At 43.1% G+C, this 24,477-nt stretch overlaps 2 protein-coding genes across 2 annotated transcripts in view; both read left to right on the top strand.

Moving 5' to 3' along the window:
- The window catches only part of LOC310834447 (vomeronasal type-2 receptor 26-like), a gene marked incomplete at both ends in the record, with an annotated part of 194,507 nt that overhangs the window by 121,475 nt on the left and 48,555 nt on the right, over positions 1-24,477 (top strand). The gene's annotated exons all lie outside the window — the stretch shown is intronic.
- On the top strand, positions 11,794-12,693 carry LOC310834412 (vomeronasal type-2 receptor 26-like; the record flags this gene model as incomplete). The annotated part of the gene is made up of 1 exon (XM_083717904.1): positions 11,794-12,693. The coding sequence occupies one exon, from the start codon at positions 11,794-11,796 to the stop codon at positions 12,691-12,693; it is 900 nt and encodes a 299-aa protein (XP_083574030.1).

Below are 24,477 nucleotides of genomic sequence, written 5' to 3'. Positions count from 1 at the left end.
GTCTCTGTGATCTTGAATGATGGAGAGGTTTGCTGTCCCATCCCCAGGTCACCTGTGGCCCATGTGGGATGTGCGAGATGAGGATCCAGGTCACCTCTCAGATCAAGTGCCCCACAAAATGACAAGATCAACCATGTTGTTTACAATAAAGCTTTAGGCCTCAAAAATTGATGGAGGTCAGTTTAGTTAAAAAAACTCACAGCCTACAATTTTTAGCACAAGAAAGTAGAATTAAAAGTATTCATGATATGAAGAATACTATAGCATACTATAGCATTTCCCCTTTGGACATAACTTGGTCAGAATTGATTGCTATAGTAGTGTTTACAGCATTTTAAAACTCATAGAGAAAGATTCTAATATACCATGGTTCTTCTTCTCCCATTTCATCCTCACAACAACGCTCTGAGGTAGGGTAGGCTAAGAGGCTGTGATCTTCCCAGGGCACCCAGTGAGCTTCATGGCTAAGTGGGGATTCGAACCCTGGTCTCCCATGTCCAACACTCTAGCCATTACATCAGACTGGCTCTCAACTGAAAATTATGGTCTGTCCATACGGTGTTCGTTAATGTACTGGATTTTTGTTGTTGATAAAATGGAGAACAGACTTGCTTTAAAGGTTGTGCAAAGGTTCTTTTTACCTCTTTGAACATTTTGCTGCAAAACAGTTATTCTTTTATAATATATTTTCTTCTTTTTGCTGAGTCTCCTTAAACTCTTATTGCTCTCCCTACTAAGGAGGACCAGCTGAGACTTTGGCTGTGATGTGAGAAACATGCTTCCCACCCCTTAATCACTGAGAAGCTGATTAAGTCTCCTGTAATTATCAAAGTAATCATGGTCATTTCTTTGACTCTCTGGGGAGTTCCAGTAGCTGCATGAAAACTACGAATCAAGAGTTGCAGATACTATTAATAACTCCTGTGATGTTCAGACTTTGGCCTTACACCAAGGGCTCTGTCAGACTGATCACTGATTCTTTTCCCAGCAAAAATCTGGTTTCGTAACCATCCCAGTGAGATGAGACTTTGCTGCTCAGTATCACTCAGATGACGATGTGCAAAGAGATGAATTGTCGCCTACAAAATTCCCTGCAACATGGTAATATTTGCAGTCTTGGTATTTGTGCTGCTGCCTCAGACTGTGTGCAAGTTTCCTCTTGCTCCTACAATATTCTGTGCAGGATGGTACTTTCCATGATGCTGGCATCAGTGCTGCTTCCTCCAGATGAGTGCAAGGCTGCTGTTGCCCCGTGTTCCATCAGTGACCCTCTTCCTATTCTTCACAAATATTTCCAGTCTGGAGATGTTGTTATTGCCGGTATTATGTCTCAAATGTATATAATTTCAAGAATAGCCTTCGATGAACCTCCTACACCTGAACTCTTCGATGTCATTCTGTAAGGAAGTGTGTGTGTGTGTGTGTGTGTGTGTGTGTGTGTGTGTGTGTCTGTGTCTGTGTGTGTGTGTGTGTGTGTGTGTTTAAAACCATATCGTATATCTGTAATGAGTATTTTTCTGCATTTGACATATGATGAAGGGGATGCTCATTACACAAGTGGTCAAAATTGTGGAAAACCTCAGGAAAAGCTATATTTCTAAGGTTTGACGGCTCATAAGAACAGTATAACATAGAATGAACTTCTACAGTATATCATTAGAAAGATAGTCTAATACAGAATATAATGCCACAATGTGTGTTTTGTTTTTTTAAATAAATTTTTATTAAGATTTTAAAGGTTACAGAAAAAAAATGAAAAGGAAACAATCGAAGAAGAAAAAGAAAAAAACAGTGCATATAAGAAAACATCATCAAAAAACAGAAAACAGAAAAAAAGAAATAAAAAACAAGTCAAACCTTTAACTCACTTACTTACATTCACTTATTTCCTTGACTTCCTCACGCCTCCCATTTTTGTATTCTAATTCAATTAGATATTCCAGCAAATCCTTCCAAGTTTGTTTTTATCCTAATAATTTATCTTAACATACTATAATTTTACATTCTCTTTCACCAATTCATTTTTACTTAATCCTTTATGTCTTTTCTGCTACAACCACATAATTTTCTTTTCCCAACATCTTTCTAACAATACTTAATTTTGCAATATTTTTGAAGATAAACTTTAATTTTTTTCCAATCTTCTTCCACCAACTCTTTCAATGCCACAAAGTGTGTTGACTAGCCCTGACCTGAATCCAACAGAAAAGCCATGGAGCTGATTAAATCAACTTTTTAGTCAGAAGCAGCCAAAGAATAAAGCACAATTTTTAGAAACATACAATCTTGGTTTCTCATTAAAACACCTGGTGAGTTAAAAACTGGTTTACACCAGGGATGTCATTGTAGGACTGTAATTGCAGCAAAAGGTTACTAACTAACATAAATGATGAAAATTTACGAAGCATCCTTTATCATGGTTTTCTGTGCATAACTTTTTTATTTTGCTGTTTGCTTGCTTTGGCAACCAGTTGCAGCTGAGTAACATTGTGAGTCCGTAAGTGACTGTGGAGGCCAATTCTGGATCCACAAGTCCTTCCACAGTGGGAACATTGGTTTCCGGGTGGGAGTTGATCACGGTGTGGATTTGCCAAGCTTGCCTTCCTCTTAGCATGTTTCTCCCTTGCGTCCTCAGTTCAAGTGTCTTCAAAGCCCAGGACACCTTTGGCGAACTGGAGCGCTCTCAGGCCAGTGTTTCCCAGTTGTCAGTGTTTATACTACTTTTTTAAAGATTTGCATTGAGACAGTCTTTAAACCTCTTTTGTTGACCACCAGCATGAGTTTTCCATTTTAAAGTTTGGAATAGAGTAGTTGCTTTGGAAGATAATAACCAGGCAACATGACCTGGCCAACAAAATTGATGTTGAAGAACCAATGCTTTGACACCGATGGTCTTTGCTTCTTCCAGTACACTGGCATTAGTTCGCCTGTCTTCCCAAGTGATGCGTAATTTTTTTCAGAGACACCTTTGATGGAATCTTTCAAGGAATTGGAGATGGCAGAGCAGCTGGTGAGTGGGCAAAGAGGGAGATCCCCGGCCGCACCTGCCTTAAATAGGGCAGGCCATGCCCCCAAAGCCAGCCGATTGGCTGGCCAGGGGGTGACATGGCCGGGGATTCCCCCGATGGCGTGGGGAGGTCATTCACCCTCAACCCCACCTCCCCTGAAGGGCGGAAGTGGCTTTATGGTATTAATATAATTAGTTCTGATGTTATGAGCCAAAGATACAGACATACTTTCCAAAATGTTTTCACAATATTGGCCATGAGTATATGATGATTACTGCCACCCTTTTCCTTCCACATAGTTCTGTGTTTATGAGATATGGGGGCATATCTGGTATCTCAAACCCACTTCTGCAGTGTATGATCACCTTCTTCTTATATGGTAAGCTTATACAGTGGTACCTCAGGTTAAGAACTTAATTCGTTCCGGAGGTCCGTTCTTAACCTGAAACTGTTCTTAACCTGAAGTACCACTTTAGCTAATGGGGCCTAATGCCACCGCGCCGCCGGAGCACTATTTCTGTTCTCATCCTGAAGCAATGTTCTTAACCCAAGGTACTATTTCTGGCTTAGCGAAGTCTGTAACTTAGCGAAGCATATGTAACCCGAGGTACTACTATACCAGTGTCCTGACTTTTTAAAAATAAGTTTGCAAGGCACCATAAAAAATAGCATCTCCATTCAGTTACAGATAGGTAGCCGTGTTGGTCTGCCATAGTCAAAACAAAAAATTCCTTTCAGTAGCACCTTAGAGACCAACTAAGTTAGTTCTAGGTATGAGCTTTCGTGTCCATGCACACTTCTTCAGATACACAGAAGAAATGTATCTGAAGAAGTGTGCATGCACACGAAAGCTCATACCTAGAACTAACTTAGTTGGTCTTTAAGGTGCTACTGGAAGGAATTTTTTGTTTCATCTCCATTCACTTTGTGTTTCAATATGTCCATATATTTCTATGCTTGTGAATGTGAATTGATATACACTATGTTGCTCTCCATGCAGGCCACTGACACAACTCTACCAGCATATCCTGGCTTTGGCATTTGCTGTAAAAGAGATAAATGAAAATTCCCAAATCTTGCCCAATATGTCTCTGGGTTTCCACATCTATAACAGCCATTTCAGTCCAAGCTGCATCTACCAAGCCTCCATGGAATTTCTCTCTAGCCAAGAAAGACTCCTCCCCAACTACAAGTGTGATGTTCAGGAGACTCCAAAGGCGGTCATTGGGGGGCCACCCTCTGATTTATGTCTCCACATGTCAACCATCCTGTCCATGTACAAGATGCCAAGAGTAAGAGTTCTGCATGGAACATGGGTCATCATGAAAGCCATTTACAGTTGCCTTTGACTATGTCTCCTTGGGTTGCATGCTGGTAACTGAAGAACAAAATAATAAAGGAATGGCAAATAGTGGGTATGGGTTGGTATTTATCAACCAAAAATGCAGGTTGTGGAAAATATGTCTGCTTCAGTTCCACACATCCTTAAAAACCAGGTGGAAGAATTCCTCATTGGAGACTTTAATCCTGTGTAGAACTGTAACAAAACGTCTGCTGCCTGTGGTAGCACAACTGTGTGTTTGCTATGCCTGCTGAAATATTACTTACATATTTCCCAAGATAACTTTAACATTCCAAATCAACAGAAATAAATGATATTGAATCCTTTTGAAGCATATCCCCCTCTGTTAAACTCTATAACCACCATGGGTTATCTAGCGTGTGTGAGGTAAAGGTCAACTCCAGGCAGAGGTTAAAGAAGTAAGAAAGATTTATTTTGCAGAATAAAGTTGGTAAGACAAAAGATGTATCAGGAGATAAAGTTCTTTCAGGAAACAGTTAACTTATTAATATTCAATTTAGTGGATGTTACGGGCTTCAAAACAAGGTAGTGAACGTACAGCTTATTTAAAATGGCAGTTCCTTATTTTCAGTTGTTATTGTTACAGTTGTTTAAATAATTGGCTCATTTCCAGTTTCATTACTTCAGTTTCTTAAACCTCATTGCATAGGTGTTACAGTTTCAGACTTTGGTTCTTACTCATGGTAGTACTTTCTGTCCGTTTCCCCACCTTCCATCAATCCCACTCCTGAGGTTCTCCAAATAGCACAACAGCCCCAGGGGATCACCCAGCCCTCTTAACGGGTTTGGGTGTCTTCTCTTTCTTGGAGATCTCTCTCCTCCTGACTTGGAAGGAGACCCAAGCAGACGGGATCAATTCCAAAACAAAAAGTCCTTTCCTACCAATGAAGGTGTTATTTTGGCTTTATCAGTACTTTGTCAAGGCCAGGGGTCTGCAACCCGCGGCTCCGGAGCCGCATGTGGCTCTTTTACACCTTTGCCGTGGCTCCGGGGCGGAAACTAGCGAGGGGAGGAGGCGCATTGTGCACCCCTACACTCTCCACTGTGGTGGGCGCTGTACTGGCTGTGACGTTGCATGGGGGCGGTGCGTGCGTTAGTCATGCACCGTCCTGACGTCACCTTCCCGCCCGCTGTCAGATCGCGGCTCCGGAGATATATTTGTTTTAAATGTCTAAATGGTTTTGCGGCTCCCAGCTTTTTTTTCCTTCGGAAACGGGTCCAAGTGGCTCTTTTTGTCTTAAAGGTTGCAGACCCCTGGTCAAGGCCATTTCACAAGCCTAGAAGAGAAAACCAGGACCTCCAGCTTCTTCCCTCCCCCCCTTCCATTTTACTCTTGAAAACTGATTTTAACAATTATATAATCCCATCTCAACATCCATTCACATCAGGATAATTTGTGCTTACCAATATGAATAAAACTATAATATTAATGTTACAATACTCTACACACTGTGGTGTTTTCTAAACCCATAGGCTCCTTTCTCTTGCTATAGACATTTTCCTCAGGGTGGATGTTACGCACAGCTCAGCACCAAGTCTTCTCTCTCCAATAAAACTATCAGCTAAACCATCTGATCCCTCTCTTCCAGAAACGGCTCCTTTTATTTTCCCTCCCAAACTGCTGGCTCCACCCCCTTTCTGACTGGCTGTCGTGGTAGCCAATCAGAGAGATGCTCCAGCCCTCTGGTGGAATTCTGGGGCACTGCACCCCCAGACTCTGGTCTGACTCTGCTGTCTGTCACACTTTCAGATTAATGAACGTTGATCAAATTAAAACTGAAATCTGGATTTGCATTGAAGTGATGTTTCATATTGTGCTGGGCCCAGGGGCAACCCATGAAACGCGGTCCAGGACTGGACCAGAATCCAAAGGTTCCGCTAGGAGTCAGTCTGACAGGGCCAAGGCAGGACCTGAGGCAGGAAACCAGACAAGGACAAGTACAGGATCTCAGGCAGGATCTGGGACACAGCAGTGTTGCTCCCGCAACCTGGGGCAGGGTCCAGCAGCCTTTTATCTTTGTCGGGGCAATGGCTGGTCCTGTTCCCCTTTGACTCACCTCCCTGTTTCGCCCAAAGGCAAGCACTCCTTCTGCGAGTACTCAGGTCTCTCCTCTCAGACCTCAATCTCTGCAGCTCGGGAGACGTCGGTGGGTTACTAGACCAGGGGCCGCCTCAGTCTCCCCTGACCCAACCGGTAGTGGAGCAGCTGTAAGCGATGGCCCAACTGGAGGCAACAAGGTCATCCCTGCATCTGGAGCCAGGGCAGACTCAGGACCCTGACTTGGCCAAGCTGGGGTTTGTTGCAGAGGAACCTGTGCAGACTGGGACTCTTCAGGATCAGGCCCCAGACTTGGTTCAGTTGTCGCCTGAGGCAAAGGATCTGGTGCAGACTGAGACTCTTCTGGTTCCAAGTCTGAGCCCAAGTCCCAGGCCATCACACATATCACCATATGGTATAAATGTTCCTCTCTTGTTTTTCAAATATATCGTATTTGGCTCATGTATGGGTCTTCCCCTGTAACAAATGATAACATCCAAGCTGGTTTTATCCACCACATGTTCTCACCTGGAGCTCAGCAACAGTTAAATTTCACAAGGATGTGGAATGGGGTGGTTTATCTGATGGGTGACAATTTAGGGCTATTTGTACAAAAAGAAAATGTTCCTGTGTCTGATTTTATAGAAAAAAAATCTACAAACTAACTCTTTTTCTAGTGAGTTCAAAGAAATTTGGCAGAAAGGATCGAAAACTATGGGAAGCAGAGCCAAGTGATTGTGAATGTTAAAAATCACAACATTATGGTATTGCAGAAACAGATGATGCACCTATACAAACCAAGGCAAATTCTGAACTAACAGAAATAAACAAAAAGCTGAATCCCCCTGGTTATTATATAGAAACTTGGTTTTGATTCTAACTGGTGTTTAGATATCATCATTTGTTATCATCTTTCCTCCCTTGATTTTAACAATGACCCTCTTCAGCTCATCTATGGCTCGTCTCCTGTGACGACTAATGACATTCAAGCTCTTTTCACCCACTGGATATTCCCAGATGGGACTCAGCAATATGAGGGGATCCTCCAGTTACTGCTGCATTTCTGTTGGGTGTGGATTGGTGTGCTTTTTCATCTCCATGAGGACAGTGGAGAGAGATTTGTACAAAATGTTCTCCCCATGTTTGCCCAGAAGGGGATCTGCTTTGATTTTATAGGAAGTTTCCCTAAGGCTACCTCTTCTGGCGAGTTTGATGAAATGGTGGAAGAAGGTTCGAAAACAATGAACATTCTTGTGGGAAGCACTGCCAATGCTGTGGTTGTGCATGCTGAAATTCATACAATTATGGTAATGAGAATGCTACCCACACTTGCAGAAACAAACTATGTGTCGAAGCAAGGAAATACAAAAGTCTGGATTATGACAGCCCAGATGGATTTCACCTCATTTCCCTTTCAAAGAGGTTGGGACATCACATTCCTCCATGGGGCTCTATCCTTTGCAGTTCACTCTAAGGATCTTCCAGGATTCCAGAAATTTATTCAGATGAGAAAGCCTACCTTGGAAAAAGAAGATGGCTTTCTCAGGGTTTTCTGGGAAGAGGCATTTAATTGTGGTTTTAATGATTCTGCTTCAGAGAAGAAAGATGGTAAATTCTGCACTGGGGAGGAGAATATTGAGAGCCTGCCTGGGTCTGTTTTTGAAACGAGCATGACAGCCCACAGCTACAGCATCTACAATGCAATCTATATTTTGGCACATGCTTTGCACACCATGCAGTCCACCAAATTAAATTGCAGAGCAATGGCAGGTGGAGCAAGATGGAAACTTACAGATCAACAGCCGTGGCAGGTAATGTCGTCTTCCAGTTAATACAGATGTCTGTAATCAACTCTGGAGCTGAGCTAAAAGGGGGACTTTTCTTGAATACCTCTGTCAGTAGGGGAAATCCATTCCACTTTTCTCTCTGGGAGTAAGTAACTATCCACTAATGGTTAGGATAACATAATGGATGAAATTCTGCCATCACTTTAAAGTGGATTCAGTTGTCCTTGGATTAGCAAAATATGGCTACAGATGGCTAGGTACAGGACATCATGCTATCGCTATTTGTACAAAGGCAGCGCTGTTTTCCTGGAAACATTCCAGGAAAGTGATGAGCAGCTTATCTACACAGCTTATCCACCTATCTCAGGGGTCAGCAAGGTTTATCGGCCATGGGTCGGATCACTCCCACGGAGATGGTCTGTGGGCCGTAGTGGCACAGCGTGATGCCGGAAATCTTATCTGCGCATGTCAGTGGCACCAGAAATCGCTTCTGTGCATGCCCAGATGCCGAAAATCATGCCTGCGCAGAAGTGATTTTCGGCATCTGCATTTGCGCAGATGTGATTTCTGGCACCGCTCGGTGAATCCCCCACACCACACTGTTCTGGTTTAGCACAGCGCACGAGGGACTCGCCGAGTGGGCAGCTCGGTTTGGGGGCAGCTCGTGGGCTGGTAAAGCAGTCTTCATGGGCTGCATCCAGCCCATGGGCAGCACATTGCCGACCCCTGACCTATCTGAAGGAACATCCTGTCTAATATTTGTGGTCTAAGTTCTATGAACTTTAGGTCAAGACTTACTGTAATTCTTAAAAGAACCACATCTTACCACCACAATAAACATTACTACAGGTCTTTTTTCAGCCAGAACTCGGAGGAACTCAGTTCTCTCCCCTCTCAGGGGGGCGCCATTCCATTCCAAGGGAACGAGGAAGGTGTTTGTGGTGAGTTCCAGCACCTCTTTTTCTAGAAAGCAGCACTGCTCATTAATTCCTTTTTCCTTTTTAGCACCATCCATTTTTGAAGAAGAGACTAATTAAAGACAGAGAAAGAAAGACACTAGCATGCATCTTTTAAAGAGACCATGAACTATACCTATCAAATGCTACAGATAAGCACTCTATTTGTACAAATATTTCTAATAAGTAATTATATTTGGCATCTTCATTATTTTCCATTTTCCTCTTCAAACTTAGCTCCACCACTTTCTGGGAAGTGTTTCATTTAATAATAGTGCTGGGGAAGAAGTTTCCTTTGACCAAAATGGGAAATTAGTAGCTGGATTGGATGTAATAAATTGGGTCACATTCCCAAATCAGTCCTTTCTGAGAGTCAAAGTTGGAACAATGGACCCACAAGCTTCCCCAGAAGAGAGGTTAACCATTCATGATGATGTTATCACGTGGCCCAACTGGTTCAACCAGGTAAGAATTGATTAATATCAGGCTGTAGCACTGATAAAAGGAAAGCTATCTTGTTTCTATGTCTATTTGCAGAAGTGTCTCAGCTATAAAGAAACTGTCACTAGTCAATGTAATTTGAGGAAGCCCAGTATGTCTTTTAATTAGTATATACATATTATTGTTGTTCATTCCTTCATTCTCAGGATTGTGAACAGGGCCCCAACCCATTCTGGGGCTGGGCCAGGGAATACCTGGGGCAAAATCAACTTCTTTCAGACAATATGGTCAAAAGCAGAAAGATTTAATTTTTCTAGGTACCCCCTGGTGAAGAAGACAGCAGGATTGGACCCTCTACTCATTAGCAGGCTCAATCCTGCTCAGTTTGACTGCACTCATGTGTTCCCCTGCTTGGAACAGGCACACATATCCAAAGTGCAGTGTGGGGCTATTTGAAAGCTCTGTTGCAAAGAGCTCTGTGCTGCTCTTTGCAGATGCTGCCTGCCTTTCCTTCATAATCAAAACAGATTCAGTTTCAGATTTGAGGGAATCTGTTCCACAGCCCTAATTTGTACCCACAATTACTCCAGGCACAGTCAATTCATTATTTTAACCTTCTCATTGGTTTGCAGCATTATGGTAGACATACCAAACACATTCCCTTACATTGGCTGCTGAGCTAAATGATTAACAGTGAATGTTCACAGAAACCCCAGGTACAAACTATTATTTTTAGCACCTGGCTCTGCAAAAGTAAATTTTAAGACACATACAGGTGATGAAGAAGGTAGGTAACTCTGCAATAATAATAATAAAAATAATTTATTATTTATACCCCACCCATCTGGCTGGGCCTCCCCAGCCACTCTGGGCGGCTTCCATAGAAACCAAAAATACAGTAAAATATCCCACGTTAAAAACTTCCCTGAACAGGGCTGCCTTAAGATGTCTTCTGAATGTCAGGTAGTTGTTTATCACTTTGACATCTGCTGGAAGGGCGTTCCACAGGGCGGGTGCCACTACCGAGAAGGCCCTCTGCTTGGTGCCCTGTAGCTTTGCTTCTCGCAATGAGGGAACCGCCAGAAGGCCCTCGGCGCTGGACCTCAGCGTCTGGGCAGAATGATGGGGGTGGAGACGCTCCTTCAGGTATACTGGACCGAGGCCATTTAGGGCTTTAGAGGTCAGCACCAACACTTTGAATTGTGCTCGGACAACACTGCAAGAATCCATCAAAAGCAAACAATCACAGCTGCAATCAAAGTTATTCAACCCCCATTGCAAATCAGGTTTGTTATCAAAATTTATAGACTTTCAGCTGGAACTCATGAAATACTTGAACTCGCAAGGGATTTCTTGAGTGTCAAATGTTGCTGTATGGTAGCCATATTTGTAAGTCAGGAGAATGGTCCAAGAAGGTAAGACAAGAGATCATCGCCCTTCACAAAAAAGGTACAAGTATACAAAAAGAAAGCAAAGGCCCTGAATGTTCCCAGAGAAACCATTGGAAGCATAGTTCGCAAGTTCAAAGTTAAAGGAACGGTGGTTAGACTACCAGGACGGGGCAGAATCTCAATAATTTCTATTGCAAGTATAAGTCAAAAATAATTCAGCGATTTCTATATGAGATAGTGACCCAATGAGCTTTCACCAGAACATTTTCTAATTTGGTAAGAGATTGGCATGCTAATCTCTGAAGAAGTTCAAATACTTACCAATATGGTTTTCATAAAGGCAAAGGTACTGGAGTAATGGTAGGTGCTCCAATGCTACTATTAGTGCTGAATTTAAGATCATCTTCAGATAAAACAAAAAACCTATAGGAAGCTATTGCTTAACTGTCATTTTTACTATTTGAAGATAAGTTCCAAATTATTTCCTTCTTTCATTTATGAACAGGCACAACCCACTTCTCTGTGTAATGAGAATTGTCATGTAGGTTATAGAAAGAACAAGAAGGAAGGAAAGCCATTGTGCTGCTATGATTGCCTTCCGTGTCCAGAAGGAAAGATCTCAAACAAAAAGGGTAAGGAATAAATCACACGCTTTAATTTTACCTGTGCATCAGAAGCTCCTTTCTCTAGTGGGGAAAAAGTATGGAAGTAGCACATATATATTCTAGCATCTCTTAGATGCATTGTGCCAATTTCAGGACAGAAGAACTTTTTTAAAAATAAGATGTTTATTTCTTTTTTTTCCAGACATGGATGACTGTTTAGAATGCCCTGGAGATCAATATGCAAACAATGAACAGGATGGCTGCCTCCCCAAAGACAAAACTTTCTTGTCTAATGGAGAACCGTTGGGGATCAGTTTGGCCACGTTGGCCCTCTTCTTTTCCTGCATCACAGCTTTGGTGCTTCAAATATTCACAAAGCACAGAGATACTCCCATAGTTAAAGCCAACAACCGCAACCTCACTTATATTCTCCTCCTTTTCCTCCTGCTCTCCTTCCTTTGTGTTCTGCTCTTCATTGGCCAGCCTGAGGAAGTCACCTGCCTCCTTCGACAAACTGCTTTTGGCATGATCTTCTCAGTGGCAATTTCTTGCATATTGGCCAAAACTGCCATTGTGGTTCTAGCTTTCATGGCCACCAAGCCAGGGTCCCGAATGCGGAAGTGGGTAGGGAAGCCACTGGGCACCCCAATTGTTCTTTCCTGCTCCCTTATTCAAGCCACAATCTGTAGCGTATGGCTGGCCACTTCTCCTCCTTTCCCAGACGTTGACATGCACTCAATGACTGAAGAAATAATACTAGAATGTAATGAAGGCTCCACTGTCATGTTTTATTGTGTCCTGGGATTCATGGGTTTGCTGGCTGTTGTGAGCTTCACGGTGGCTTTCCTAGCTAGAAAGTTGCCTGACAGTTTCAATGAAGCCAAATTCATCACCTTCAGCATGTTGGTCTTTTGCAGTGTGTGGCTCTCCTTTGTTCCAACCTACTTGAGCACCAAGGGCAAATACATGGTGGCTGTGGAGATCTTCTCCATCTTGGCCTCCAGTTGTGGGTTACTGGGCTGCATCTTTATCCCCAAATGCTATGTTATTTTACTGAAGCCTGAGCTGAACAGCAGGGAGCAGCTAATAAGAAGACAGTTTTAAATAATCCAGAAGTCTGAATCATGCTTGTAATTCTAGGTGTCTGTTATTGCTTTTTTATTTACATGTATGTAATTAGAAATCCCTAGCCGGAATTAAGATCGCCGGAAGAAATATCAACAACCTCAGATATGCAGATGACACAACCTTGATGGCAGAAAGTGGGGAGGAATTAAAGAACCTTTTAATGAGGGTGAAAGAGGAGAGCGCAAAATATGGTCTGAAGCTCAACATCAAAAAAACGAAGAAAATGGCCACTGGGCCCATCACCTCCTGGCAAATAGAAGGGGAAGAAATGGAAGTAGTGAGAGATTTTACTTTCTTGGGCTCCATGATCACTGTAGATGGTGAAAGCAGTCACGAAATTAAAAGACGCCTGCTCCTTGGGAGAAAGGCGATGGCAAACCTAGACAGCATCTTAAAAAGCAGAGACATCATCTTGCCAACAAAGGTCTGTATAGTTAACACCATGGTTTTCCCAGTAGTGATGTATGGAAATGAGAGCTGGACCTTCAAGAAGGCTGATCGCCGAAGAATTGACGCTTTTGAATTATGGTGCTGGAGGAGACTCTTGAGAGTCCCATGGACTGCAAGAAGATCCAACCTCTCCATCCTTAAGGAAATCAGCCCTGAGTGCTCACTGGAAGGACAGATCCTGAAGCTGAGGCTCCAAGACTTTGGCCACCTCAGGAGAAGAGAAGACTCCCTGGAAAAGACCCTGATGCTGGGAAAGATGGAGGGCACAAGGAGAAGGGGACGACAGAGGACCAGATGGTTGGACAGTGTTCTCGAAGCTACAAACATGAATCTGACCAAACTGCGGGAGGCAGTGGAAGACAGGAGTGCCTGGCATGCTCTGGTCCAGGGGGTCACGAAGAGTCGGACACGACTAAACGACTAAACAACAATTAGAAATCTGGGATACTCATATCCCTAGAAATTAAAGAATCAACAAGTAAACAAATAATTAAAGAATTAACAAGTAAACAATAAAAAAGATTTGGAGCAACCCCAAAGAGCTTCTTTGGGAGAAATTGTGAGGACACAATTAGGGCAGTGGTGAATTGATTACTGATTCTGTGGCAATGCTTTTGAGCACAACTGGCACAGGACATGACCCTGTCTGCAACATAAGGGGTTCGGTCAGTCAACCAGCTACCAATCTACCTAACAGTTCCCTCATTCAACCCAAATTTTCCCAGTTTCTTCACAAGCTTTACTGAAATCAAGGTACACTGTGGCCACAGCACAACACTAACCATTTCTGCCTTTTGTAAGGAAATGTAACACTCTGTATTGTGCCTGCAACTGGAATCTGTATTATTTTAACCATTTCCTCCCTCCCCTTAACTGGTGTACAAGGTAGCATCCTTGGGGTCTAAAATGCTGAAAATCATGTCTTCATTGGTGACACATGTACAGCTGGGGGAAATGTGATTGAGGAAGAGTTTTTGGGAAACCAGGAAGCTGCCTTCAGGGAATCCAGTTTGCAGCTGGACTCCTTGCTTGCCTGGGGCACTCGAAAGCACAAGACTACTACTCAGTAATAAATATGCATTATTATTTTGATCTTACTATAAGTCACAGAGCTCAATGCTCTAAGGAGATAACTTTGGAACCAGTAATTATCTCAAATTGTTGGGTTTTATCATCCATCTTGCCAAACCCCATGTACATTTTATCAGGCCATGAACACAATCAATGTCAGAGTGTGAAAGTGTATATAAAAATAAATCCTGTGTCATTTAGAGTCCCGATGAGAAATTCTAAACATGCAAGTCTTCATGGATCCTATCTTTGGCTTTTTCCCTTTATCAAAATAATCCAAAAGTCATTCAGTGAGATTTCTTGTAATGCAGTTTATGGTAGATAAGATAGAAATCTGACTTTTGGCATCCCCGTTGGCCCCAAGATGGTCAGAACATTTCTGCTGCAGATACTTCTCTTCCTGTGGCTACAGTTGCCTCCAACTGAGAGCAAGGACCACTCTGCTGGATGCACCACGATGGAGCCTTTCCAGCTTCCATACCAGAATTATCAGAGAGGGGACCTAGTCATTGGAGGGATTTTTAATTATTTTGGCTTTGTATTTGAAGAAAAAGATTTCCATGAGCACCCAAACACAAAGCTCATAGATGAACTCTTGTAAGTAAAAAAACATATCCTTTATAGTGTACTCTTGGTGAGCTCATGTATGCGACAATTACCCCAAACATACGATGGCATCCTCAGGACAATTTTCCATGTGGCTTTCTTCGAGTAGGAATGTTAAACATCTATTTTATTCTCTTTACATTGTGATCTGGTCATCTTCTTCTTTGTTGCTTTATTCCGCTTCTTGAGGTTTCTATCTTCTGCCTTTTCTGCTTTCTCATCACCTGAGCCCATGGCTCTCACCGCTTTCTCCCAACTTCATCCTCATCCTCCCTCTGTGTTTCCTTTCACACCATTAACGTCTGGTTTTCCTTTGCAGATAACATTGATCCTCACATTCACAATCATTTAATCTGACCATCACAGAAGCTGTCACACCTGAATATCATAGATTTTAGGTTATATTCTCTGCTTTGCAATGTAAACCATATTGGGTAATAAAAACAGCAGTTGCAAACTTGGTTTTGGAAAACAAAGTATCGAAAGTGAGTTATATGTAGAATAGACCCATTGAAATTAATACATCTAAGTTAGTCTGATCTATTAATCCTAATTGGCCTTCTCTGAGTATGGTTAACATTGGCTAAAGTATTTGTTGTATAGTCATAATTTTATGTGAAGGAGGGAAAGCTGGAAACTCCGTTACTGTGAAAGAATATATCCTGTTCCATCCAATGTGCTCTGGTTTCTACTCCCCACCTACGTCAAGCACTAACTATCTGAGAGGCACCAGTCAGAATTTTTGACTTGGCAATTTCTCATTCAATGAGTGTCCGTTGGTTGCCTAAAGGAAATAAGGAATTAAAAGAAGGGTGTGGAAACCAGGTCCCCCTTCGCAAAATTAACATAGTAGGAATGGCTGTTTGTTTTAGCCACCTGTGAAGACCCATAATTTTAGGCACCAATGGTACACCTGCAGATCAGAGATTAATTTACTTATGTGTATTTCAGGATATGAATGTTATGCACAAAATTAAACGTTTTTTAGATGCACTGTTCTTAAAGCTGACTGAATACTGTCAAGAGACACAACACATATATGTTTAATATTTTGGGATTTGCCAGTGACAACCAGCAAATTACCAATTTGCATAACAGGGAGAGGACGAGAATACCTCTGACACATAGTATAACTCTTTTTTAGTGAAGTACTGAAGTACTATCAGAATAACCTCTCCCTGGTGTTTGCTGTGAAAGAAATAAATGAGAGCCCTAATATCATACCGAATATGACCTTTGGGTTCCATGTCTATGACAGCTACATCAATGCAAGGATGACTTATCAGAACACCCTGAAACTTCTGTCCATCACAGAAAGGATTGTCCCCAACTTCATATGTGACAAGAAAAAAGAAAAGATAGCTGTTATTGGGGGACTTGACTCTGACATCTCCCTCCACATGGCTAGTATCTTAAGCATCTACAAGATTCCACAGGTATAGTAAGCGTGGGGGCTGTGAAGCATTTCTGCCTCTGGTACAATAGTTATCTTCCTGGTTTTCAATATTTCCTTTTGTTTTTGGTTCATTTTTCTGAACAAGGAGGTGGGAAAATAATTACAAAACTATTACAAAAGCACATGGGAGAGTTTTGCAGTAGTGGTTGAAGGAGAGGGGCTTTGGTGTTTGCCTGACTTTGTCTCCCATGTGTCACTGGGAAGCAGCAGGGAGGTTGGAACTGGGCAAATGCAGCAGCAGGGGTCTTCCTCCTGCTCCCAGGAAGCTGCACAACACCAGTTGCAAGAAGTCAGAGAACCCTGCTCCTCCTCCCCACCAACAACTGCTGGAGATATGCGTAATGTTCCTGTGAAATCAACATGCATCCATAAATGGAGTAGATAAATTCTCATGGATTTGTTCTTCAAGCAGATACTTGGGATGAACCATAACCATTTGCTCTGACTCTCCAATTCTTTGGGGTTGATTTCTTCCTCCAGATTGCTTACTGCGTATTAGCTCCAGTGAGAAGTCCGGAGTTGCAGCCCCAGACATTCTACCGAACGGTGCCCAATGAGAAATATCAATATGCAGGGATTGTCATGCTACTTCTACATTTCCAGTGGACATGGGTAGGAATTGTGGCATCCGATGATGAAAATGGAGAGACCTTTATGCAAAGCTTAGTGCCAATGCTTTCCCAGCATGGAGTCTGTACAGCTTTCAATGAAAAACTACCAGCCGTATCTCAGGGCATAGTTGATATCAGTTTCTTGGAACTCATTCGGGCCAAGTCCTCATTCCTGGTGGCCTCAGAAGTTAACATATTAGTTCTGTGTGCAGAACCTGAGACCATTACTGTTGTGAAATGGATGCAATATTTTTATTCATTAGCTGAAGATATTGCCGAGAATTCTACAGGCACTGTGTGGATTTTGACAGCCCAGTGGGCTTTCTCTTCAGAAACAATGCAAAGGTATTATGATATACAAGTCTTTGATGGTGCCTTGTCTTTTGCAATTCACACAGATAAAGTCCAGGGATTTAAAGAATTCCTTCAGACCCTGAACCCCAACTCTCCAAATGGAGATGGGTTCCTCCAGGCCTTTTGGCAACGGGCATTCAGCTGTTTATTTTCTGCTTCCAATGGGCACAAGGAAAACACAAAGACCTGCACTGGCCATGAGAGTCTGGAGAGCCTTCCTGGACATATTTTTGAAATGACCATGACTGGCCAAAGTTACAGTATCTATAATGCAGTTTATGCCATTGCACATACTTTACATCAGATGCACTCATCCAGGTCAAAACGCAGAATGATGGCAGGCAGAGGTGGGCTCGATCCTCCAAAACTGCAACCTTGGCAGGTAAGATTTCCTGTTCAGAACAAAGATTGCTTGGGGCTGATCTAATGAGCGATGTCACACAGTCCATAGAATGAATACACACAAACACAGAGACATAGATATACACACACAACCTCTTACAGCTTTTACCTTTCCTCTACAACAATCCCCACATTCTTTTCAATGCTTAACTGTTTTCCTTTTCCTTCAAGCTGAAGGAGCCACAATCAAGATAGAACCTGTACTTCCCTTCTGCAGGAGTAGTTGAAGGAGTTATGGCACTCTGTACCCTTTCCCTGCCTCTCTAGGAACATGGGCTGTCAAGACGTGTGGAAGCATCTCTTGGATGTGGAAAAGTAAATAAACAAGCAAACAAACAAAGGAGATCAGGGAAAACTCACCAGGAGCTGCTCTCCATTTTGTTTTCCCTCTCTCCCTGCACACCCACCTTCCAGGAGGGGCAGTTCCAGGGCTTCCTGACATGGCACCATTTTGCCTTTGCACATGGACCCCAGAGCTGAACCATCACACAAGTGGCAGGCCAGATGTACTTGCTAGAAATACTTCAAATTTTGTAGGCTGCACAGTTTTTGACAATTTACCAATGTGTGAAATATATTGATAGATATTTCTCCTTTGTAAAAGATTTTTTAAAAATGCCTTTGTTTTCTTCTGCCTAGCTGCACTCATTCTTGAGAAGTATCTCCTTCAACAACAGTGCTGGTGACTTAGTGTCATTTGATGAGAAGGGGGAATTAGCATGTGGATTTGATATTATCAACTGGGTTACTTTTCCAAACCAAACCTTCTCCCGTGTGAAAGTAGGAAAGATAGTTCCACAAGATTCACAAAATGTAGACTTCGGCATGGATGAGGAAGCCATCACATGGCACAGATCGTTTAATCAGGTGGGACCATTGGATTTTAAAAAATGAGGTATTGTTATAACGAATACAAATAATAAGATTACTGTAGACATTCTTTATCATTTATAAGCAAATTGTTGACATATAACCCTTGTCTAGCACGTTATTTTCCCTCATATATGAGATGAGAAGTCTATCTTTTCTCCTTTAGTGTTCTGGTTTAAAAGTACAAAATGTAATGTTGTTGTTGTTTAGTCGTTTAGTCGTTTAGTTGTGTCCGACTCTTCGTAATCCCATGGACCAGAGCACGCCAGGCCCTCCTGTCTTCCACTGCCTGCCGCAGTTTGCTGGTAGCTTCAAGAACACCATCCAACCATCTCGTCCTCTGTCGTCCCCTTCTCCTTGCGCCCTCCATGTTTCCCAACACCAGGGTCTTTTCCAGGGAGTCTTCTCTTCTCCTGAGGTGGCCACATCCCTGATATATAGGAATTCAGTATAACATTTTAATGCTTTGCACATGAATGTAGGAGTAAATCATGCTGACCCAAGTGAGATTTCCAGCTCAGAAGACAAGAGAAGGCTAAGTTACCCATTTGTTTTGAAAGAAGATTTATTCTCTTGTGGTGCTTCTCTGAAGCTAATGTATGTGCTTCCTATTTTGCCTTCTTTGTCAACTCCCTGTATTTCAAAGTCTGTTGAATTCCCTGGCCTGTTGAAATCCGCCATCCATCTTTATGAAGATTAAAAATTCAATATTCCTTCAGTTTGTTTATTTATACAACACACCTTTCTGGAATAACGTTAATCAGTCAGCTGATCTCATCTCTTTGGTTAAAACTGTGTTGTTCACAAGGCACAAGAGAGCTACATTTTCTCCTCTTTTTATGGCTAGGTGCTGCCCCTTGCCTTGTGTAATGATCGCTGCCAGCCAGGCTACAGCAGAAAAAAGAAGGAGGGGTTGCCATTTTGTTGCTATGATTGTGCTTCGTGTCCACATGGGATGATTTCAAATCAAATGGGTAGGAGACATCATTTGCTATTTTGTATAATGCTTCCTATTATCTATTTCAACACTTTCCCTCTATTAGCAGTTCAGTACTCCTAAAGAGAAGAGCAGCTGCACTGATATTGCTGCGTTTTATTTGTCATTGAGACATGGCTTCAACCGTCCATACCAGACACGGCTATTCAGTTGGAAGGCTGTGTGGTACATCGTCATGACCGAGGCATGGACTTCGGAAAAACCAGAGGAGGGGGGCTGTGTGTATATGTGAACAAATGCTGGTCCAATAATTCTAAGACCGTTGGCAGTTACTGTTCACCGGATTTGGAATATGTGGCTGTTAAATGTAGACCAGCCTATCTCCCTAGGGAGTTTACAGCTGTTATGCTAACTGGTGTGTACGTGCCACCAGATGCCAATGCCAACTTGGCGCTGGGATGCCTGCAGAGCCTTATCAGCAGCCAGCAAGACAAGCATCCTGAAGCTGTGCACATCATTGCGGGAGACTTTAATCATGTTGAACTTAAAAAAGTGCTCCCAACGCTCTATCAGCATGTGAAATGTCCCACAAGAGGGGACAAGACACTGGACAAAGTTTATTCGAATGTAAATCACGGCTATAGGGCTTTACAGCTGCCACATTTGGGCCAGTCCGACCATATGTCTCTGTTCCTGGTACCAGCATATATCCCACTCAGGAAACGGGCTCCCACAATATCAAGGACTGTTAAAATCTGGCCTGAAGGTGCTATCCATCAGCTGCAGGACTGTTTTGAGAGAACCAATTGGGACATTTTCGATCGTTCAGACCTGGAGGAGCACACGGCGGCAGTTCTGTGCTATATCAATCACTGCACAGACACTGTCACAGTAAATAAATCCATCCGGTTTTACCCCAATCAGAAACCCTGGATGAATAGAGAGGTCCAGTGCCTGTTGCGGGAAAGGAACAGGGCTTTTAGGTCGGGCGAGGTGCAGCTTTACAGTGTGGCAAGAGCAAACTTGAAGAGGGGTATTCGACGGGCAAAACTGGTCTATAGGCAGAGGATTGAGGATAATTTAAGGAGTAACAACACAAGACAGATGTGGCAGGGGATTCAGCATATTACCAACTACAAACCTAACCTTGGTGCTGTCGACGGTGACCCTTTGCTGGCGGAGGAGCTTAACTTCTTCTTTGCTCGCTTCGAGAAGGAGCCACCTGAGACGCCGGTATTACAGCCACCAGCCCATAGGGGCCCCTCATTCACTGTAGAGGAGCATGAGGTGAGACAGGTATTGAGGATGGTGAATCCGAGGAAGGCTGCTGGACCTGATGGCATCACGGGAAAGGTGTTGAAGGGCTGTGCGGATCAGCTGGCGAGGGTCTTTACTAAGATCTTCAACAAGTCCTTACACCAGTCTATTGTCCCACCCTGCCTGAAGTCGTCAACTATTGTTCCTCTGCCTAAAAAATCCACAATCAGTAGTCTGAACGACTACAGACCAGTTGCACTGACTCCAATCATCATGAAGTGTTTTGAGAAACTGGTGCGCCGTCACATTATTTCCTGTCTTCCATCAACTTTTGACAACTACCAGTTTGCATACAGGGCAAATAGATCCACGGAAGACACTATCACTACCACTCTCCATGCTGCTCTGTTCCATCTGGAGCAGCCGGGGAGTTATGTGAGGCTGCTGTTTGTGGATTTTAGCTCTGCTTTTAACACTATCCTCCCCCATAGACTGGTGTCCAAGCTAGAGGCGATTGGACTCTCCAACTCCACCTGTCTCTGGGTTTTGGACTTTTTGTCAGAACGTTCTCAGAGGGTTAGAGTAGGGTCACATATGTCCACAGCCCTTAGCCTTAACACCGGCTCACCACAGGGTTGTGTGTTGAGTCCCCTGCTCTATACTCTCTATACGTATGATTGTACAGCCATTTATTCCAGCAACAAAATCATCAAGTTTGCTGATGACACTACGGTGGTGGGGCTCATTTCAGGAGGGGATGAGTCCGCCTATCGGGACGAGGTGGAGCGGCTTTGTGCTTGGTGTGGAGAGAACAATCTGGCTCTTAATACGACTAAGACCAAGGAACTGGTGGTGGATTACAGGGAAAAAAAGGCGGACATTCAGCCCTTGTATATCAACGGGGAACGGGTGGAGAGGGTGGCGGAATTCAGGTTTTTGGGAGTGACTATCGATCAGGGCATGACTTGGAGCGCAAATACCACTGCTCTGGTGAAGAAGGCCCAGCAGAGAATTTATTTCCTCAGACTTTTAAAGAAGAACAATCTGAGTGAGAGACTGCTGGTGTCCTTCTACCGAGGCTCCATAGAGAGCATTCTCACATACTGTATTTGTGCCTGGTTCTCCAGCTGTACAGCTAGGAAGAGGAAGGTGCTCCAGAAGGTCATAACCACAGCCCAAAGGATTATTGGTCATCCCCTCCCATCTTTGGAAGAACTGTACGGTTCCCGTTGTCTTAGGAAAGCAAACAATATCCTGCAGGATGCATCTCACCCGGGACACAGTCTGTTTGTACTACTGCCTTCTGGCAGGAGATACAGAAACATCAAGTCAAGGACAAATAGACTGAAAAATAGTTTCTATCCAAGAGCTGTGGCCTTCTTAAATGCAGTAACTCGATAGTGTGACCTGGGAGTTTGATGGGTGTGGGTGTGGGTGTGGCTGGAATGTGGTTTGTTTGGTTGTTGTTGTTGTGTTGCTTTTGTTGTTTTTAAGGGATGGCATCCAATTTCGTTGCACTTGTGCAATGTTGCACTTGTGTAATGACAATAAAGAATCTATCTATCTATCTATCTATCTATCTATCTATCTATATCTGGAAGAAAAAAGAGATAGTTGGGGAAACTAAATACAGAACTTTTGCAAGTGAGATCTGTGGAAATAGGTGTGGAACATGTCTGCTGTTATCTGCCTCTTCCCACATGCTACCTTGTAGGAATGGATAGTTTTAGGTGTGTGAGCCAGATAAGAGCATGAAATAATCTCCCTACCCAGAACAGTCCTCAGTCCAGCCTCTGAGCCCAAAGTGGCTGTTCTCAAGAATCTTCCATCACCATGAAGATCTCTCTAGGTGTGACCAACTCTAGCTAAGGGTACAACCAAAGCCAATTTTTCTGATCACTAACTCCAGATAAAGGACAGAGTAGATGAACAATCCATGCACCTCGGGCCTATGAAAATGTAGAGCCTATTGCAAATTATGCATAATGGCAGGAGATTTTACAAACTGTTGTTACTATCCACTTACCTCTGACATCATCTGCTATTTTGTATAAAATAGCTTCCTGCTTTGTATAATGCTTCCTGCTATTTTGTATAATTCCTGCTTCCCACATGCTCCATTGTTAGGGGAGGGTGAAGATGTTCCAAACCCCCCACCCCATAGTTTTTGGCGTGTGATCCAGAAAAAAGCATAAAACTGTCTCCTTATGCAGAACTGTCCTCAGTCCAGCCTCTGAGCCCAAAGTGGCTGTTCTCAAGAATCTTCCATCACCATGAAGATCTCTCTGGGTGTGACCAACTCAACTAAGGGCACAAACAAAGTCCATGTTCCGGATCACTAACTCCAGATGAAGGACAGAGTAGATGAAAAACCCATGCACCTTAGGCCCATCAAAACATAGAGCCTATTGTGGATTATGCATAATGGCATGAGATTGTACAAACTGGTTTTAATATTCACTTATCTCTGATACTTTTTTCCAACTAATTAACGTCTTATTTGTTGGAACTCATATATCACTCATTTCCTTTTCATTTTTTTCAGATATGGATTATTGTTTCCAATGCCAAGATGATCGATTTCCAAACAAGGACAGAAATCAATGCCTCCCCAAACGCCAACATTTTCTTTCCTACGCAGAACCTTTAGGGGTCATTTTAGCTTCCTCAGCTCTGGTCTTTTCTCTGGTCACAGCTTGGATACTTGGCATCTTCTCTAGGAATGGGGACACTCCCATTGTCAAAGCCAACAACCGGGACCTCACCTACACTCTGCTTCTTTCCCTCTTGCTCTGCTTCCTCTGCTCCTTGCTCTTCATTGGCCAGCCTCACCCAGTCAGCTGCTCTTTACGACAAGCTGCTTTTGGCATCATCTTCTCCATTGCTGTGTCTTGTGTCTTGGCCAAAACCATCACGGTGGTTCTGGCTTTCATGGCCACCAAACCAGGATCCAGGATGAGGAAATGGGTGGGGAAATCTCTCACAAACTCTGTGCTTCTTGGTTGCTGCTCCGTTCAAACCAGCATTTGTGCAGCTTGGCTCTGTACGGCTCCTCCATTCCCAGATGTGGACATGAACTCTCTGATGGAGGAAATCATTGTGGAATGCAACGAAGGTTCTGTCGCGATGTTTTATTCTGTCCTGGGTTATCTGGGATTCCTGGCCATGGTCAGCTTCACTATGGCTTTCCTGGCCAAGAGGTTGCCGGACAGTTTCAACGAAGCCAAGTTCATCACCTTCAGCATGTTGGTGTTCTGCAGCGTTTGGCTGTCCTTTGTTCCCTCCTATCTGAGCACCAAAGGAAAGCAGATGGTGGCTGTGGAGGTCTTTTGCATCTTGGCCTCCAGCGCAGGTTTGCTGGGTTGTATCTTTTCCCCCAAATTGTACATCATTCTTCTGAGGCCCGACTTGAACAGCAAAGACCACTTAATTCTGAGGAGCAAATAGGAATGAACTTGTGTTGATGGTTTTAATCTTTGCATTGTTTGCTGGCATTTATTGGATGAAAACCAGAGAAAGTAATTCCTTGTATTTCTCAACTATTATCCTTTTAACCTTTTTCATTCCCAGAAATAGCCTCCAAGCTACATCTGTAATCAATAAAGCTGAGACCAATTTTTAATTCCGTAAGGTTGTTCTGGCAATTTGTTATCCTGTCAATACACTGATCTTCCATTCATAGGGTGCTAAAGGTATATCCCTTCATGGGGAGATAACATCAGTGTGAAACACGTAACTTCTGCTGA

The sequence above is a fragment of the Podarcis gaigeae genome (assembly GCF_964106915.1).
Source record: "Podarcis gaigeae genome assembly, chromosome: 16".
Classification (NCBI taxonomy): Eukaryota; Metazoa; Chordata; class Lepidosauria; order Squamata; family Lacertidae; genus Podarcis; species Podarcis gaigeae.
This window is presented reverse-complemented; position numbering and strand designations above follow the sequence as displayed.